Raw genomic sequence first — 18,407 nt, forward strand, 5'->3', positions numbered from 1 at the left:
ACAGATTCAAGTACTGAGGGAAAATGCTTTTGGCAAAGTAAGGCCAAGGAAATGCAATTGTGCAAACCAGCTCCTGTCTAACTCCAGACAGCCTCCTACAATACTGCAGTGAGTCTGTGCCCATCCTTATTCTGATCAGATTTTCCACATATTTTTCTAATGAATGAACTTCCAGAAAAAGGTTTAGCAAAAACCAAAAGTCTTTTTACCACTGCTTCTGCAACAGTCACTATCTGTGAATGAAAAATTTTTGCAGGTTTCAGGATATTTGCTAGCCCACTAGCATAATTTTACAAATCCCAGATGAAGAAATCCTGCATGCAAGAGCAGATCCAGGAAACAATGAAAAGACCCTTTATGTGTCATGTAGGTGGAGAGTGACACCTGAGGGAAAAATCATAATTCTCAGTCCATTAAAATAGGGCCTCAGAAGGTGTAAAGTTTTAAATTATAAAGGCCTTTGAGAGAAAAACAACCATCAGGAAAGAAACTCCAGTGATTTGCCTTTTGCCATCTCAGCGATCTTCGTTTGTTGCTGGTAAGGTTTGTGTTGGTCCCTGTTATCCTCGATGATGAACTTGGACTGCTCGGAGGAGGTGCTGGAGTCCTTCCTGCTCTCCGGTCTCGGGAGGTGCTTCGGCAGGAACCAGAAGGGGATGCCGGCCAGAACGCTGATCACACCGGCTATCAGGTAACCCAGCCACCACGCTCCCACCCACTGCACGTCCTTGGGGGTTATTGTGATGCTGTCTGGAGAAAGCCAAAAGAAAGAAGAAACAAACAGATGCTTTTCAAGAGTGCTGATACCAAGGAAGGTGGTTTCTCAGGGACCTTCTCTGCAGGAGTCTGTTCCCACCGCACCAGGTTTAGCTGTGGGTCTCTAAGGGTGTTGCAGGAGCAGCTGTGGGGATGCAACAAGGACTTGCTGATTGTTGTGACCCAGCAGCAGCCTGGCCCTGACACTGCTGTGCCACTCGCACGTCCCCAGAGGTGCTGCAAGGCACGGGAGATGGGGCAGTCCAGGTGGCCACTCACTTGCTCCCAGTCAGGCTGTGCTGTACAAAAGCCTCAGGGAAAAACAGGAAAGTGTTTTCTCAGGCAGAAGGTAGTCAGGAGGCCTGGTACCCACTGCCAAACAACATTTCCAGGCAACAACAGGATACTAAAAAACGCTCACACATAAATCCTGAGCCTCTGTCCTGCCTCCTCCTGGCACCCGCTGTCCCCTCAGAGCCTCCTCCCCAGGGCATCTCCTGGAGGCACCCCCTGCAGACCTGCTGGGACTGAGGAAGAGTCAGGTCTTCTTCCACAAACATCCTTCTTGCCAGCCTTTTCTGCATGGAGCACTCTACTGCTGTCAGCCTTTTTATATCATAATCACAGAATACGCTGAGTTGAAAGGGACCCACAAGGATCATCAAGTCCAACTCTTAGTCCTGCACAGGACCATCCCCAAGAGTCACACCACGTGCCTGTTCTACTCCTGTTAGCCCCTTATGCATAACCAGATAGTTCTTGGCCTAAAATGGGCATTTTGGAGCCTGACTGAATTTTTGAAACATGAGTTTTCTGACTTACCCAGATCTACGAAGCCTATGTCAACATAAAGTTTGGCACACAGGGATCCCAGAAGAAAGCCAAATATTGGCCCTATAATTGCCACTGTCTGTACACAGCCTGGAATAAAAAACAGGGGACTGTTACACACCTGAGTCAGAAAGAGCACTGGTTCTTTGCACCTAAAAGCAGAGCATAACATCTATAAATGCGAGAAACTCTTTAGCTGACTACATTAAAGTAATTGGAAAGCACACAACAATTATTTAACTGATCACTTTAAGCTGAGGTGGGGCCCTGAATAGGCTGAAAAATACCATTATTTTGCTATCCATTTCCCTACACCCTCAGTCAAACTTTCTGAATATTTTGAATTTTTAAAATTTGTCTGGAAAGACTGAATCTTTTACAGGGAGAACCTGAGTTTTTGCCAGTTACCAGACTGGAAACTTGTCAAGACAAGATGCTGATGGGGAAGGAATTTTTTGGTAATATTTCAGGTGAATGTGCAGAGGTCAGACAATGAACACAAGAAAGCGGTGATACCAACTTTCTAAAGCCTCAGCACTATTGTTTATAATTCTCCTGGAATCTGGAGGAAATGTTTTGAGTGCCCTCTAAAATTCTATTTTAAGTGCTTGAAAGAGCCTGTTTTTATCACTTTCCAGAGAACTGAATGTGCACAGAGGCTCAGCAGTCCACATCCAGAAGAATTAGGAAGATTAGGGGAACAGCAGGAACCTAAGGTCAAATTCTTTCATCAAATTAAGATAATGGAACTGCTGGTATAATTAAAGGGGAACTTGGTCCCTTGAGTGTACATGACTTAAATAAATTTTAATATTGGAAATTATGCAAACAAAACAACCAGGGCAAGTCAATTCAATAACACTCATTCCATTATTCAGAATAACTCAGTTTCTTCTGGGGAAAAATCCATTAGGAAAATAAGCAATATTTATTTTACCAATATATAAGGCAGCATTCTCTTCTATGGCATAATCATCAATGTATGTAATTCCCAGAGGCTGGATGGGGGTTTCACCTATTCCACGCAAAAGATTTCCAAGTAAAACGTAGATCCACATGGAAGAGCCTGCTTCCTTTTCACATCCTGAATACATAACAAGAGAGACAACAATGATATGCTTTTCATAAGAGTTTGACACTGAATGCACAGGTTTTCTAAAATACTTCTAATGTGGGAAAACCAGAAGGAAAACTGGGAGGTGCAGAGGTGGCAATTTTAACCCAAACAACTTAAGGTGGATATATTTTTAGCATGAACTGCCTCAAAAGTGAACTGGTTCACTGATTTTATAAATTTGTCGCCACATCCCATTTTAGAAAACTTTTTCACTTCCTTCTAACCAAAACTGGGATCACCTGATGGAAAGATTTGGGAAACATCGATGATAGTGAGCACTACCAGCCACATTTAATCCATGAGTTTAGGGGTGCAAACATACACATATTTTGGGACATATAGAGGGCCTGATTTGCTCATCCACAACTTATTCATGGCCAGGCAAAGGGGAGGAATGTTCCTTCCCCACGAGGAACTCAGTGCACCACAGCTTTGTGGTGTGCAAAACGGGGTCAACGGGCAGGGAGAGAAACACGAAGCAGGGTCTGCAGGCTGGGAGACCCAAGTGGATCCAACCTGAGGATCTAAAGGCACTTATTTCCCAGCAGAGGGAAGATCATGACTTTCCAAGGTCCCCATGGGAGATTGGTGTTTCTGCAAAACACAGAGCTGCAGAAAGTTGCTGGAGACAGCAAAGCTGGAGGAAAAGCTGCAGCCTGAAAAAAACTCTTGGGCAGTTATACATTTGTTCATAATAAACTTGCCTCAGCCAGTAGATCTGTCTTTTCTGTAGGAATGATTAATCTGATTTCTTTTTTCTTTTTTTTTTTTTGCATTTTAATTAAGTAGTGCATGAGCCTTTTAGAGCCTTGTGATATATCTCAGGGTGCTTATCACAATATTTAACAGAGATCTCTCTCACCTGCATTTATTTTTGCTTGAGATTTTTCCAAGGATGTGAGTGGAGTTTGGCTTTTATCCTGCAGACATGGAGAGATGTTAACAGTTGAGTTGATGGTGGAAGGGAATCTTTCATATCGGTATCTGTTTAAAAAACAAAGTTGTATTTACTTATAAGAACTGGTAAGAAAAAGCAATCATATCTCTTACTATCTGGTAGGCTTATAGTGCTTAAGTGCAAATTTCATCCTGAGTTTAGTCATCACTTGTTCACTGATGCTTCAACAATTCCTAAACCATGTCAAAAAGTGGCCAATCGAGATCACAGACTAATAAAACAACAAGCTGATTACAACTGAGAATAGTATATGCATTAAATTATTTGCTCCACAGGAATAAGTCCTTTCAGAAAAAATACCAGATTAAGTAACCACATCCACATATGCCTGTTTCTGTGGGGATCTTCACAATCAATGCCTGAATATTTTAGTGAGTTGACATTCAGTGTGCACAGCCCAGCTGTAAAATGCTGATCCCTTTGCACTTACCGTCCCATGAAGAACTGGGGCATCGCAATTAGGAACGTTCCAGCTGACATAATCAAGCAGCCTGCTCCAATTATTCTTGGCCTGTGAAGCTTCGCTCCAAAGTAGCTTACAAGAATTATGATTAGGAGGTTCCCTTCGAGAGTACAAAAGGAAAACTGAGTTTTACTGCTTGTTGATAAGAGATCCCCTAAAACAACCACTCCTAGTATGTGGTATAGGCAGCGTTTTCTGAGAGAGAGAGAGGGTGATGGCCTGGGGTTGGTGTTTCTCCCTCTTTCCAGGCATTCTACAGGAACCCAATGCCTTCTGTGATAAGAAAACCATAAATTTTGGATAAACAGCTGGAAAAGAGGAGAAGGACTGTGGCAGCTGAAGAGAGCAAATCACCAAAAGAGTGGGAAAAGGGGGAATTAAACAGAATTTTATATACTTAGGCTAAGATTTCATTCCCATGAGTACCACACTCCAGTGAGATAAATCCACTAATCTAAAATCGTAAGAGACAATGTCTTGCTGGAAAATTTAGTACACAGGGAAGGAGATGGACTGGAAAATAAATGTAGATTACAGTTAGAGGTTTGTACTCCTGCTGCTTGATAAATTACAACAGGTCAAGACTTGCAAGGGAGGCAGATTACTCACAAAAGCAGAGAAAAAGTATAAATCTGTGCAGGCAAATTGTCATTTAACAGTCAAAATTTCTATTAGTATTAATTAGCCAGACACTAAGTTTATCAAATTACAAAATATTTAAGACTATGCCTAATTTCTCGTATAACCAACCAACCTTATGCTATCCAATGTAATCATACTGACAGTCCCACTGATTTTCACTGGGGGAATCTTGCTCAGTTTTAATGGCTCAAGGAGATGTGTAAAATCATTCTTCATAACAAATTGCATCACTCTTTTTTACTGAAAATAAAAATGGGTTTCTGCAGCACATACCAATTTCAAAACTTCCATCAATAACGCCAACCAAAGAGGAAGGGATATCAAATCTTCTTTCTATTTGTGTGATAGTACTTTTTAGATAACTTCCTGACAGTGCTTTAGCAAAATAAACAAAAGACAACGCACCAAGAAATATCTGTGAAAAAAATTGACAGTGATTAGAATAGGCAGTACAGAAGACTTTACTTTGTGAATTATTTTTAAGCAATTTTTACATTCCCTCCTCTCCTTTTCCCAAATAACCACATCAACATTTCTCCTAATTTTTATGCAATGCTATACTGCTGGTTTGTTCATTCCTTATGAACACTGCTAATTTCAGGTAGGTGTCAAAGATGCTGCTGCAACAGACAGAGATGTAGATCACCCTCGTGGTGTTCTAAGGAGGGAGTATCTTACACAGTAACTGTAAAGGTAAATGTTAAATGGGGCTTGGTGGGGAGGTGAGTTATTTGGGCATTTTTAAACATAGGCTTTTGCATCTGTCTGGATTTGAGAGTCCTCTAAGCTGTTCCCACTCAAGCCCAGGGTGACCAGGAGGGAGAAATCTTTGTTTTCTGTTACCTGGCTCCATGAGATGAACAGTGACCTGCCATGCAGTTACCTTCTAGGCTCATCCTTTGCTCACCAAATCTCTTGCAAGCTCCAACACATATTTTGCTGGGAACAAACTTCTCCCATCCTTTTGTTTTTCAGAGACAGTTATTTTCTCTGAGTTATCACTATATCTGTTTGAGCCCATTACTCTGAATCAGGAGCAGGCTTTGGGAATTAAACTCCCACCGCCTTCACTGTTCTTTGGTACATACTGCAAATGTGCAGACTGAAACCCTTCCACGCAAAATTAAACTGGATGATGTGCTCCAGACAGGCACTGCATTCACTTCAACAGTCAATGGCTCTTCAGTTTTGGGAACAAGATGAGGGCTGGTCTGAAGTATCTCTGAAATGGGGAGTGCAGTGTCCTTAGCACCAACTGTGCCTTCACTGAATGCAGCCCTACTGAGTTTATGAGCTCCAAGGATGCTCACACATCATGCAATTGGTCATAGAAATCACAACATTACTTTCTACCTTCAGATACAGGTTTTGTTGACTGAATATGAATATGGATGCTCTTTGTAAAAGGCATTAAAAAACCGCCAAAAAAACCAAACCCTAACTAAGTAAAAAAGACACAGTTATGTTTCATAAGAATAGAGGTCTAGAGTCTTGGTCTGCTCCTTAATCCTCTCTGAGTAATCATGCTCCCAGTGAGCAGGTGCTCTGAAGTGATGTACTCACCTCCAGTGTAACACTCCTCACAACACCTCATTTGACAAGGCAGAGTGGTAATAACACTGGTGGCACTGCTGAAAGCAAATTCTTGTGTTAAGATTCAAATGTATCTCTGTTTTCCCTCAGAACACTTTATCCAGTGCTGGTTACTCCTCCTTCAGAAACAGTTGTGGGCAAAACAAACATATTCAACCACTGTCTAGTTCTTATTTCCTACATTGACGGCTTTCAAAAAGCTTTTTAGTAAAAATATCGCCATAGTATTTTACATTTTCTGTGTGTTTATGCCCTTGGATTCTGAGTAGTAATGTGAAAGCACATATGTTTTTTTTTTACAGGAAAGTCATATAGGTAAACTAGAACTTGAAATGTCTCTGTCTCTCTTTGGCACAAGTTTTTTTACTGGGGTTGTGACTGTGCCAGGTGTGCTCCTGATTTAGTGCTGGGACAGAGAGGTGCACATGATTTCAAATTCTGCTGTGGTTTGTCAGTGCCTGTAAGTAAATATTTTACCACATCTTTCTGGTTTATAAAGGCGGTTTTAACACACAGGAAGGTTGATAATTGGTAAAAACAACCTGTTGAATCTGCATGTTGTTTTGGTAATATATTAGGCAAATACAGACCTGAAGCAGACTTCTTCATGACAGAAAGATATTTAATAATTTCATTCTGACTAGAAATGCATGATCAGAACTGAAAAAGACTTAGAAAATCTCTCTTTTTTTATTGTAAACTAAGTCCCTACTGGAATAGGTTGGTTGTATCTGTTTGGGTTCCCAGAAGACACACACTCTTTGGACAGAAAGAATCTGAGTTGAAATATTATTGCTTTTCTATTTTCAGAGCTAATAAGCTGATTCCTGACTGGCTAATCTGTGACTGAAGGTTTATTCATTGAGGGGATCGGATTATCATTGCAGCAAATGGAAGAACAATGATAGAATTACTATTATGCTACAAGATTTAATAAATACAACTCATCTTCTATTTCAAAACAAAGAGATCCCAAAGTTATAGACCTCAGGACAATTTTTGCTGATGTCATTGGCTGTACTGGGAGTTGGATTCATATCTGAAAGCAGATGTGTGTGAGAGAGAAAAAACAACAGAAATGAAGACTGTGCAAGATGAAAAGAACAGGGCAAGGCCGAAGACTCATTTTCTGTATAACTCAATCTCATCTCATCATTGTATGGTGGTTTTTGAGACCTCATCCAAGAAAATATCAGCATTTTGCAGCCTGGCTTTGGAAAGCAGGCAGAGACAGTAGGCAAAGCACCATGCTGACTCCTGTACCCCAGTGTCCCATACAGGGAGGAATGCTCCTCCGAGGTGCAGCTACGGTACGAGGCTTAGAGCAGGGAGCTTCCATCACACTCCAGCAAGAACTTCTCTAGGGTGAGATAAATGCAGGCAGAGTGGTGACACTTCTGCAGTTTCATTTCACAGTCCTCTCATGCAGAGTTCTCTTGAACAAGGAATATTGCAATATTACTTTAATAATGTAGCACTCAAAACACATGGACCATAGTACAAATATGATTTTTGAAAGCCCAGAGGACTTACCACAGCTACAATCTTAAGAGAGCAATTTGTACTAACAGCTGCCCGTGGTACCTGTCTGCCAAAGCTCTGTTCTTAACTTCAGGTGGTGTAACAAGGAGGACTGAGTGACTTTTCAAGATGACCATGAAGATCTCCTAACACACAAGCCTCAACCAACAAGTTACACTTGAATATTACCAAATGTTAGGCAAACACAGATCTGAAGACTTTCTTCAATAGTTAGTGAAACTATCTTCAATCGTTTCATATTGACTCAGCAAGACGTTATCAGAACTCAAAAAGCAATCTTTCACCGAAAAAAAAAAAAAAAAGATATTTTCTAAATTCCTACTGGAATATTCAAAAAGTCTTACTCTACCTTTATACCTCCACAACACGACTGTTTTTCCCTGGATGCGGAAGATTCAGATTTGAATGAAGATCGGTCCACAGGCAAGATTGTGTTGTTTGAGAAAAAGCGAGTATTTTCTTTTGATGAAATCTCCATGATGGTATCCTCTGTCTCTAAAGCACAAAACATGGAGAACATTTTAAAAGGGCATCCTATTAGCTCAGCCTCAAAAGCTTGTCATGTGACAGCAACACCCCGCTGTACTGTTTTCCCTACAACAGCAATTATCAAACTTTACAACAGAATCTGACCAGTGCACTGGATGTTTAATTATGGAAATATGCAATCCACTTGCCTATAACAATGGAGATTAAATCATTCTCAGCAAACAGCCATCATCTTCACTCTCTGGCTATCATCAGCATGATTTCATTTAACGTTTGACCAAGCACTACCAGCAGAATAAACAAGGCTTGTTAACATTTTAAACAACGTTTCGTGAGCCTACATGTAAGTTCATGTTTCTAGATGTGACCATGTCTGCAGAGATTTCTCAGAGCTGATCTCTGAATTTCCCATATATCTGGGACATTAAGTAATTAGATCAAAGGAAATCTATCCCCGTTAATGAGGGACTTGAATTGTTTTAGATGGAAACATTAGCTCTAATCGTCTGACGTTAGCTAATGAGTTACACAAGAATAAAGAGGTTTAGTTCCCTTTACCATTTTACATAGAGTCTTAGGGCTCAGTGGTCAATTGTTTCATGAAAAATGTGAATTTACTTCTTTGCAGGTAAACACAAAGAAGTAAAGAAAACCTAAATGCTGAACTTTGAGAACAAAAGATATCAGTAATTCTTAAATCTCTGGTTACATACAGCAGTACTTTGTTCTTAATTTCAATCTCTAAATCAGATCTGAAAATATTTATGAAATCAGCTTCTGTGTTCACTTTTAAGAAGTACTATATTTTACAGAACTGCTGCCTGAACATATAAATAGGAGAAGTTCCTATGTTTGTCTAAAGACATGGATCTTATATAAGTTAAAAATATATACAGTTTTATGAATATGTGTAATACTCTGGATACATGTGTTTTCATGGCTTTCCAAGGGTCTGCACAATAGATACTTGTGTTACCAGAAATGCAAAAAACCAAAAGTATATCTAGATGCTAAGATTTACTCGTGCAAATATTTGAATAGCCTCTGTTCATATGTGACTGTGGCACCAACATTTTTGCTGAAATCTCTTCTTCACATGAAATAAGAGCTCCTGAATACAGTATAAGAGAAATACTTTCATTTGGTCCTGGCTTGACAGGGACTTCTAACAGATATCTTTGTCAACACTAATGAGCGTATAGATTTTTTTTTTTTTTAACAACAATAACAAAATCAGAATGGTTTGTGCTTGCTGCACACCTATTGCACCTATTCCTTCTCTGCTTCTGACTTTCTTGTGATCTTGGGAAAAGTCACATTGTCTCTCTGTGCCCCACTTCTGAACCTGTCCAAAGGACAATGAGAGCATGTACCTCAATGTACCTCACAGCACTCGTGTGAGGATAAATTCCTTTAAACTTTCGAGCATGGGCACATCAAATAGCCTTTAGGTTAAGGTTTGAAATGCTCTCCACATCTACAGTGATTTCAGAATAAAAGAAAACAAAAGCACAAAACCTGGAAAAGGAAAACATATTTACCACAGCTAAGTGAATTGCCCTTATCTCTGAGCAAAGCAACATCCAGCCAGAGAAAGTCCAGCAGAGATGCAGAGGGCCTGCACAGTCTCCTCTGCTGTACCTCATATGCAGGATTGGTCAGAATAAAAAAAAATGCCATAGAGGTGTGGGGGTGGAATATAACACACTGATGTTTGGCAGCTGCATGCAAGTTTGTGCCCCACTGAGTTGGTACCAATCTCAAATGGACAGCAGAGCTTAAACAAAACTTATGTGCAGCAGCATAAAAAATATTACAGCGTAAAAATCATTGACATTTTTTATCTTCCAAATGGAAGAGTGCAAGGAAAGACTGATAGCTAGACAGGTTTTACAGGCTTTGATGTACCCCCAGTTGCTCTTGTGGCACAGCTTTAAGGAGGTGGGTAGCGCTCAGGCCCAGAGCTACTTGCAAAAACACATCTCAGAGCATCACTTTGGTTGCCCTGACAGTGCCTCTGATGGAAGCCGTTAACACAAGGCAGAGAGCAGAGAAGTATGCCCAGTGGTACCACAGCTGGCCACAGTAGTAGCTTTGATCCCTCCTCTTTTCTGCAACCAGAAGACATAGGAGTTTTCCACTGTAATCACAAATTTGCCCTATGCCACTCAAATACTTTTTGGTGGGAGTATTCATAATACACTGTCAACTGCAGTGAGAGGTCAAAGACAGCTCTGGTTTTAAACAAGCAGATACCTGGCTGGTAAGGATGGTCTCTAACTGATTTGGGTGTAGGGACAGCCTTAGGTTTTTGCTGTCCCTTGGATACCATATTTCTCCAGTGACATGAAACATGAGGACAGAGCCCATGCCAGCATTTCCTTTCCAAACATGGCAGGAATGACAGAAGAACATAACCACAAAAGCATTTGGGTTAGAGAAGACCTCTAAGATCATCAAGTCCAACTGTTGACCTGGCAAGTCCACCACTAAACTATGTCCCTAAATGCCACATCCACCTGTCTTTTAAATACCTCTGGGGTGGTGACTCAACCATTTCACTGGCAGCCTGTTCCAGGACTTGACAATGCTTTCAGGAAAGAAATTTTTCCTAATATCCAATCTAAACCTCCCCTGCTGCAACTTGAACCTGTTTTCTCTTGTCCTACAGCTTGTTACTCAAGAGAAGAGACCCATTCCCACCTGGCTACTACCTCCTTTCAGACAGAGCCTCCTTTTCTCCAAGGTAAATAACCCCAGGTCCCTCAGCAGCTCCTCATCCCACTTGTGCTCCAGATCCTTCACCAACTTCACTGCCCTTCTCTGGACATGGTCCAACTCCTCAATGTCCTTCTCATAGTGAGGGGTCCAAAACTGAACACAGGACTTGAGGTACAGCCTCACCAGTGCAGAATACAGGGGGGTGATCACTTCCCTAGTTCTGCTGGCCACACTATATATGACACAAGCTATGATGCCATTGGCCTGCTTCTGCAGCTTCAAGATTCCTTTCTTGAAGAGCATCCAGCCTTCCTTGACCCTTTTGCCCCTTACAACCACCTCCCAAGGGACTCTGTCAACCAGTCTCCTAAACAGGCCAAACTCTGCCCTCCAGAAATCCAAAGTGGCAATTCTGCTGACCTGCCTCTGTTCTACTCCAAGAATCAAAAGTTCTCTCATTTCATGATCACTGTGCCCAAGACTGCCTCCAACCACCACATCACCCACAAGTCCTTCTCTGTTCACAACAGGTTCAATGGGGCACCTCGTCTCATTGGCTCCCTCACCAGCTGTGTCAGGAAGTTATCTTCCACACACTCCAGAAAACTCCTAGGCTGTCTGGACCTCCTAGAACTCCACTCCTCTCTGCTGTGTTGTATTTCTAGCAGACTTCCACCATGACATCCACCTGGTTGTCCTTCCCACTGACTCTTACCCATAAACACTCAGCCTTATCACCACCATCATTAAGGTCCACTAATCAAAACACTCGGTAACACACAGGACTACCCCACTGCCTCTACCTCCTTGCCTGTCCCTTCTGATCAGTTTATAGCCATCCACTGCAGCGCTGCAGTTGTGCTTCCATCACACCTACAGCACCTGCTCAGGTGGGTGACCTCTGCCCCAAGGACAGCTTGCTGGCCATGCTCACACCTTCTCCCTGGCTGTCACCTGGGACCACCGCTGGGGCTCTCACCCCTCCTTGCATCCCTGGCTCCAGCTGGACGGGGTGTGGGAGCCCTCTCTGGTGGCTGTGCTTTCCATCCCACGGAGAGCACGCCCGGTCACTCACCTGTGACACAGCTCCAGCAGCAGCGCTCACCCTCCCGGGAGCTGGCGTGGGGAGCTGTGCCTCATGGGCAGGTCCAAGGACAGGCTCATCCCTGAACGTGCATGCAGCGGGCTGAGACACCTCTAGGCAGGTCGTGAAGCGTCTCCCTTCGTTCATTCGAACTCCAGGCAATGGAAAAATGTCCTTCCCCCCTCTGGAAACTCCCCCACTTCGCAGTAAGCCTCCTTAGACGTGCCTTTACTGCGTGTCAGCCCGCAGGCACAGGAGCTGCACTGGCTACAATGGGTGGGCACAGAAGACTGGCACAGGGACTGTTCACCCATGAACCCAGCTAAAGGACATTCTCTCTGAAAGATGAATCAACAAAGAGAAGAAGAAAAGCCAAATCTTACCTGGCAGCAGGGATCCCCAGAGATGGTGCCTACTAGTTTTCATAGGTAAGCTTCCTCTACAGCTTATGCATACACATACATGCACGCACGGGCACTGCTCCCAGCTTAGAAAGGGGCAAAATTGCAGGGGAAAACCACCTCTTAGAATTTACCCTGTCCAGGGATGTACATTTTATACTGGAGGTAGAGAAAGGAAAAAGCATAAGGGTGGGGGAACTTGTTTTGTCTCTTGTTTTCCCTGAGCATTTGCTATTTGTCTGCCCTCCATCCTCCTCCCCCACCTCCTCACTTTTTCTTCCTCTATCCCCTCCTATGAATTCCAGGACTCTGGGCACACTGGCAAAGCAAAGGTGCCGGGTGCCCTAGATGGAAATCATAAAGAGTATCTAAATGGCTCCCAGGAGGTATTTTTCTTTGCAAGTTGCTGTAAGTTTGATGGGGCACGTGACAAAGATTTGTGGAGAGGAAAAAGCCCAAAACCCTGATCTTCTTAATTGCTCAGTCCCAGGAAACAAAAGACTTCAAGGGGGAATGGACTAGAAGAAAAAAAAAAGAAAAAAAGAAAAAAAAAGGGGAGTGTGTGGGAAAAGATAGGCTGCAAGGTAAACAGGTAATTCAAAGATTTCCTGTCCAGTCCCTGGTTGTTCCTGGTATGCCCAGTATGCTGCTGGTATGCGCCTCCAAACCTGCAGGGCAAAGTCTCTATGAACATGGTGTAAAACCAGAATGAAAAGATCCATTAAAGGAGAGGACAGAATTGCATGGGGGGAGTCAGTCAAGCCCTTTGCCACAATGAAAGGAAAACTTTGCAGACTTCATTCCCACCCTGTGTTTCTCCTGTCACAAGGAAATGCTACTGAAACAGCATTTATTTGCAAGTTTGGGTAAAGGTGAAAAAATGTGACTAGTTCCCAGTGTAGTTTCTTGAGCAGAGAGAGGCTGTAAACCCTGTCTTCTGCTAACCTGTAGGCTTTAATTATACAGAGAGAAAAGGTATTAAAGTTATAAATTCTTCTTCCTTTTCCCTTCTTGCTCTCTCCCACCCTCTGCAGTATGGCAGGTTCCCATGGCAGCTAAACCCTCACTCAGCCACACACACCACCTTGGAGTAGGCTTCTGCTCTCCTAGATTTAATACAAAGCATTATCCAATCCTTCATTATATCTCCATTTTGGGTTCTTAATGCAGCTGGAATTTTATTACACTACATGTAATTCACATTTTGTACTTTTAAGTGGTCTTATATCCTTATTTGGTTTGGAAACTTGGAAATCTACTTTCCCCTTTTCTAAGAGATATCAGGGTGCCTAATAGTCCAGAGGCATTAGTGATTAGGAGAATTAGTGATTATGAGTTCTTTCAGCTTCTTTCAGAGAACAGCTTCCAGCCCATTTCCTTCAATTATTAGGAAAACTGAGTTTACACAATAGGGGATCTGTACTAGTTTTGCCTGACCTTTAATCTTCGTTGCTGACCTTGCCTCTTTCAGTGATTTCTGACACAGACTCCAGTTATTCTGCCACTGGTAAACTTCACTATACTGTCCCTTAAAATAGGTGAGATTCATGTTCAGATTAATAAATTTGTTATATAAATCCCTTTCACATAATCCTCCATGACCCCATTATGCTACGAATCTTATTGATGAATAGCAAGGCATTGTCCTCTACACTAAAAGAAAAATACTGCAAGACTGGTTTTGTGCAGTTTAAGAAGCAGTGCTTTGAAGAACAAGGCCCACAAGATTTAATGCAGTTTTCCCATCTTTCCTGGATTTTTGGTTCATTGTAAAATCTCGGTATCAGCTTTCTAACACAGTTGGGGTTTTACTGGAATTTCTGTATAGAATCTTCTCTGACTTCTTTATAAGTGTATCTAATATCTTAACTGGAACTTTAATAAAACCAAGCTGGGGGAGATATTTTCCATTATGGAAAGTTTTCATACACCTTCCAGAAGAGTGTCACCATTCCTGTATGAACTAATTATAGCAGTTCTTCAGAAACACTCATTCTCACAAAACTTTCAAGATGCTCAGAGTAAATGAACACAAGATCCTCTCTACAATTGACTGAGTTCATCTGGCAGAAGAAAAAAAGTCTCATCCAGGTAGGAATTTATTAGTCTCCCAGGCCTTCAAGGCCATGGATATCACATGGAAAGTCTATACAGTACATCATTTATTACAATTCACTAATGAGAACTGAGACATGGGAAACAAATCACTACCAATTTCAATACAGGACATGACACCTCTTATGTATCCCTTTTCAATGCCTCCTGCAGCAGAGTACTTCCCAAGCACAATGACACAAAACCCACTGGAAGCCTGCTAGACAATCAACCAGTCAAGAAAGGTTTTGCTTTCCCATAGTCCTAAAAGAAATTGCTTACTTATATATACTTATTCTATAATTGAAACAAAGCCATTAAAGCAGCTACAAGACAAAGAATCAGACTAGAGCTTGTTCCTTGCAGTCTATTTTCTTTGCATTCCTACTTTGTATTAGTTACAGGAAATTAGAAGTCAGACCACCTTCATTTCTAAAGCACAGGTTAAATTAATTATGTTTGCAAAGCCTAGTCTAGCCAGAATGAATAGCTGTGACAAGAGTAATCTTGATACATAGACCCACCAATACTCTAACAACACAGGAGGTTTGTGGGCCAGTCTTACAAACCATCCAACAATCACAGATCTCTGAGGCGTACCTCCAGGGAGCCAGCTGCTGCTTCTTCAGGCACATTTCATGACCAAATGTTAACATTAAGTCTCAAAAAAAAAAGCCAAAAAACAAAGCCCCCCTAAACCCCAACCCAGTGTTTAGAAGCATGAAACTTTTTCCTTTCTAAAAGACATTTTTCAAAAAAACATATTCCAACAAAATGCATCTTTATCTGCTAGAAGGAAAATAGTGACTTTTTAAAAAAGAAACTCAAAATGTATGAATAGGATTAGGATATGCCACATCACCTTAAAACCTGAACTTCTGTGATTCCTGTAGTCCAACAGAGCCTTAGTCCGTTCCCGAGTCTTAGTCCATTCCTAAACCTTAATACTGTGCTGCAAAGCAAAGCTACATATGAACAGTTGGTAGAATGAATCCTCAAACTACTCAGATTGACACTTGGCCAAATGTTCCTTTATCGTTCTATTTGTGCTAGCATGTAAATACTCCAACCCTGAGCTGCCCTGGATGAACCCACAGAGGAGAGCCAGTCACGGCAGCAACTGCTTGTGGCCCAGAGTTCTACTGCAAAGGTCTCCTCAGATCCAGTTCTCTTGCATCCTTGTCCAGAGAGCAGGAAGCTCAAGGCATCATGCCATTGTTGAGTCTGGAAATGCAGCTGCCAGAATAAAAGCATCTTAGAAAGCACAACAGCTTGGAAGCAGCTGTTTCTTTCAAAGAAACATCTCAGAGTACCTAAATTTTAGTGCAATTTAGCAGTTAAAATTTATGAAAAAAATAGTATCTGCTAGCTGTGATTCCTAGGTAAAGGTGAAGCTTGGAGTCAAGTAACAGGTAGTAACAGTAAAGACATTTGCAGTTAACTAATTAGGCAATCCAGTTTCACTACCTATATAATTTTAATTGCTTTAGCTATGCTAGTCTATTACTGTGGATTATTTCTTGACATTAATTTTCCTCTTCTTTTTATTGCCAGTCCTAAGAAAATACTTGGTAAGAACATACAGGAGTAGGAAACCCCCTGCCAGAACAAACCTTGCATACCCCTTCCATATCAAAGAACCAGAGACAAATAACACACTTCAGCTGCTAGAAGCTCTTGGGGATTGCCATGAGAATTTCAGGCTTGAGGACTTTCTTGTCCACCTAAGAACTTCAAGATCACTTTTTTTATCAAAAGACAGCAAAAGCAATAGAAGAGGATTATATTTTAGATCATCTAACTTGTTATTAGGATATGCAGAGGTCCTTCTGAGAAGTCTCATTACCCTGAGGTGCTCATCAAATTATTCCTGACGTTCATATTTTCAGCCCCTTGAATGAAATATAAGGAAGAAGAATTTAAAAAAAAAAAAAAAAAAAGCAGTTGCAGTAAATGTGTTTTCTGCACCCCAACCACAGATTACCTTTTCTATGTATGCTCTCTATGCTGGATGCTTGAGGGAACATAGAGAAGCTTGGCCAATGGCTGTCCATTACCTTGAAAGCACTTGCAGAAAGTCAGTGGCTCAGAGGTTTTCCTTCTGAATGATCAGTTAAAACAAAAAACCAAAAACCTCCCACGCTTTGACGAGAATTTTCAGAACAGGAGAAATAGCAGGGATTTTTATACAGCACCACACTTTGCAAAGATCCCAGTGGGCCCTGTGAAACCCGTCTCTGATGAGGGATAACAAAAAGGACGAATGAGAGATCCGGTGACGTGATATATCCCTTGGGGGTAGGAAGTGTTTGTACCCACTGGAGCTCTGGGGAGAACTTCTGTGCAGGAGAATGCAATAACTGAAATGGAATAACTGAAACTGGAACTTGTCCAGCCACTAGGAATGAATACCATTAATCTTAAAAAAATCCCATAGCACTTTTCTTAATGAAGACAAATTCTTTGAACTAAGTTTAAACACAAAGGTTTTTGCTAGAAACCTGGAAAAAGATGGTGCAAAAAATTGAACGGAAGAGTTGATTACACAGAAGGTGTTAAATTTGTAGAATATGATGCCTTTGGCAAGCACAGTAATAAACAATCACCATGTGCAAAGGATTGTGAAGGGAAGTAATTTACCACCAACAAAAGTCACTATAAACCAAGCCATTGAGCAGATCAAACAGGAACCCTCTGCTTTGTATTTCCTGGCTGCAGAAAAGCAGATGTTGCAGCAACCTTTTGTCTGTATCACATTTCCAAACCACTATGCCCAAGTCTACCCCAGATTATTGAGTGATTATAATTAGCAATCTGCCTTGATTGTGGCACAAGCCATCAAAACATTCAGTAAAACTATAAACTTGCATGTTTTCTCATGAATTAATGCAATGTCAGCATCCCCTCTTGGCACTGAAGCCATTCAGCAAAGTAGTTAGCTTTCACAGCTTCCACCTCAGCATGCCAGGTTTTTGGGAACCCAGTGTGGAGTGGTTAAAATTCTCCCTCAGACTGAGATGGTAACCCCAAAGCTACAGACCCCATCAGCCAGGGGAGCACCTGCAAGTTACACACCTGACTTAATGTCATTTGCTCTTCTGTCCCTATGGGAATTACTGATGATATCCAAGGAATCTACAGTGGCACATGGGATGATGTCGATTTCTATAGGTTTTTGATAAGATAATTAAAGACACGTTAAAGAAAGCATTGCTAAACAAAGCACCAAGAGTTCTCTGAGAATTCTGTTTTTAGGGAAACATTTTAAGAGCTTTTTAGGCAAGTGGATTTGCCCAAGCAATTGCGAGTAATTTGAACACCTGGAAAATGCAACATTTAATTGAGCCGCTACTGGGCTGCTTTATGTTTCACCAGAACCCCAGGAGAGGCCTGCTCATGTGTGGTCTCATTAGCAGACTGACTGCTTCTGCTCCCTGTTTTATTGCTCATCTCTTCCCATGGGAACCTCTTGCTGTTTGAAGAGCTCCAGAGAGAGTTTGGTGCTTTTCAAAGACGAGTGCATTCTTTACCTTGGTAGCCCCTACTCTTTGTGATGCAGAATATTAATGGAAAAAGTTTTTCTTTGCAACTCCAGTCGTATGTTTGTGAATTTTAGGATCAAATAATTCCATGCTGTTGAGTTATTAAGTGTTTGGGACAGATGAGCTGCAGACTTACAAGCAGTTCCCTTAGGATAGGTATAAACATATTTTAAT

The 18,407-nt window shown here is 41.6% G+C and overlaps 1 protein-coding gene across 4 annotated transcripts in view; it reads right to left on the reverse strand.

Moving 5' to 3' along the window:
* Window positions 1-16,705, reverse strand: part of SLCO1C1 (solute carrier organic anion transporter family member 1C1) — a 55,740-nt gene extending 39,035 nt beyond the window's left edge. The window contains exons 1-8 of one of the 4 annotated variants that reach the window (XM_050325329.1): window positions 12,580-12,629; window positions 8,252-8,397; window positions 5,041-5,182; window positions 4,093-4,225; window positions 3,567-3,688; window positions 2,525-2,671; window positions 1,579-1,677; window positions 505-750 (exon numbers count right to left, since the gene is read on the reverse strand). In XM_050325329.1, coding sequence (XP_050181286.1) covers window positions 505-750; window positions 1,579-1,677; window positions 2,525-2,671; window positions 3,567-3,688; window positions 4,093-4,225; window positions 5,041-5,182; window positions 8,252-8,397; window positions 12,580-12,622 — 1,078 coding nt within the window. In that variant the 5' untranslated portion in view covers window positions 12,623-12,629. Of the gene's footprint in view, window positions 1-504; window positions 751-1,578; window positions 1,678-2,524; window positions 2,672-3,566; window positions 3,689-4,092; window positions 4,226-5,040; window positions 5,183-8,251; window positions 8,398-12,579; window positions 12,648-16,675 lie in introns of those variants that run through there. The other 3 variants (XM_050325327.1, XM_050325330.1, XM_050325325.1) reach the window with 3 other exon arrangements.
* Between the last annotated feature and the right edge of the window lie 1,702 nt (window positions 16,706-18,407).

Source organism: Myiozetetes cayanensis, unplaced genomic scaffold (assembly GCF_022539395.1).
Source record: "Myiozetetes cayanensis isolate MyiCay16 unplaced genomic scaffold, myiCay2020 scf3, whole genome shotgun sequence".
NCBI classification, from domain to species: domain Eukaryota; kingdom Metazoa; phylum Chordata; class Aves; order Passeriformes; family Tyrannidae; genus Myiozetetes; species Myiozetetes cayanensis.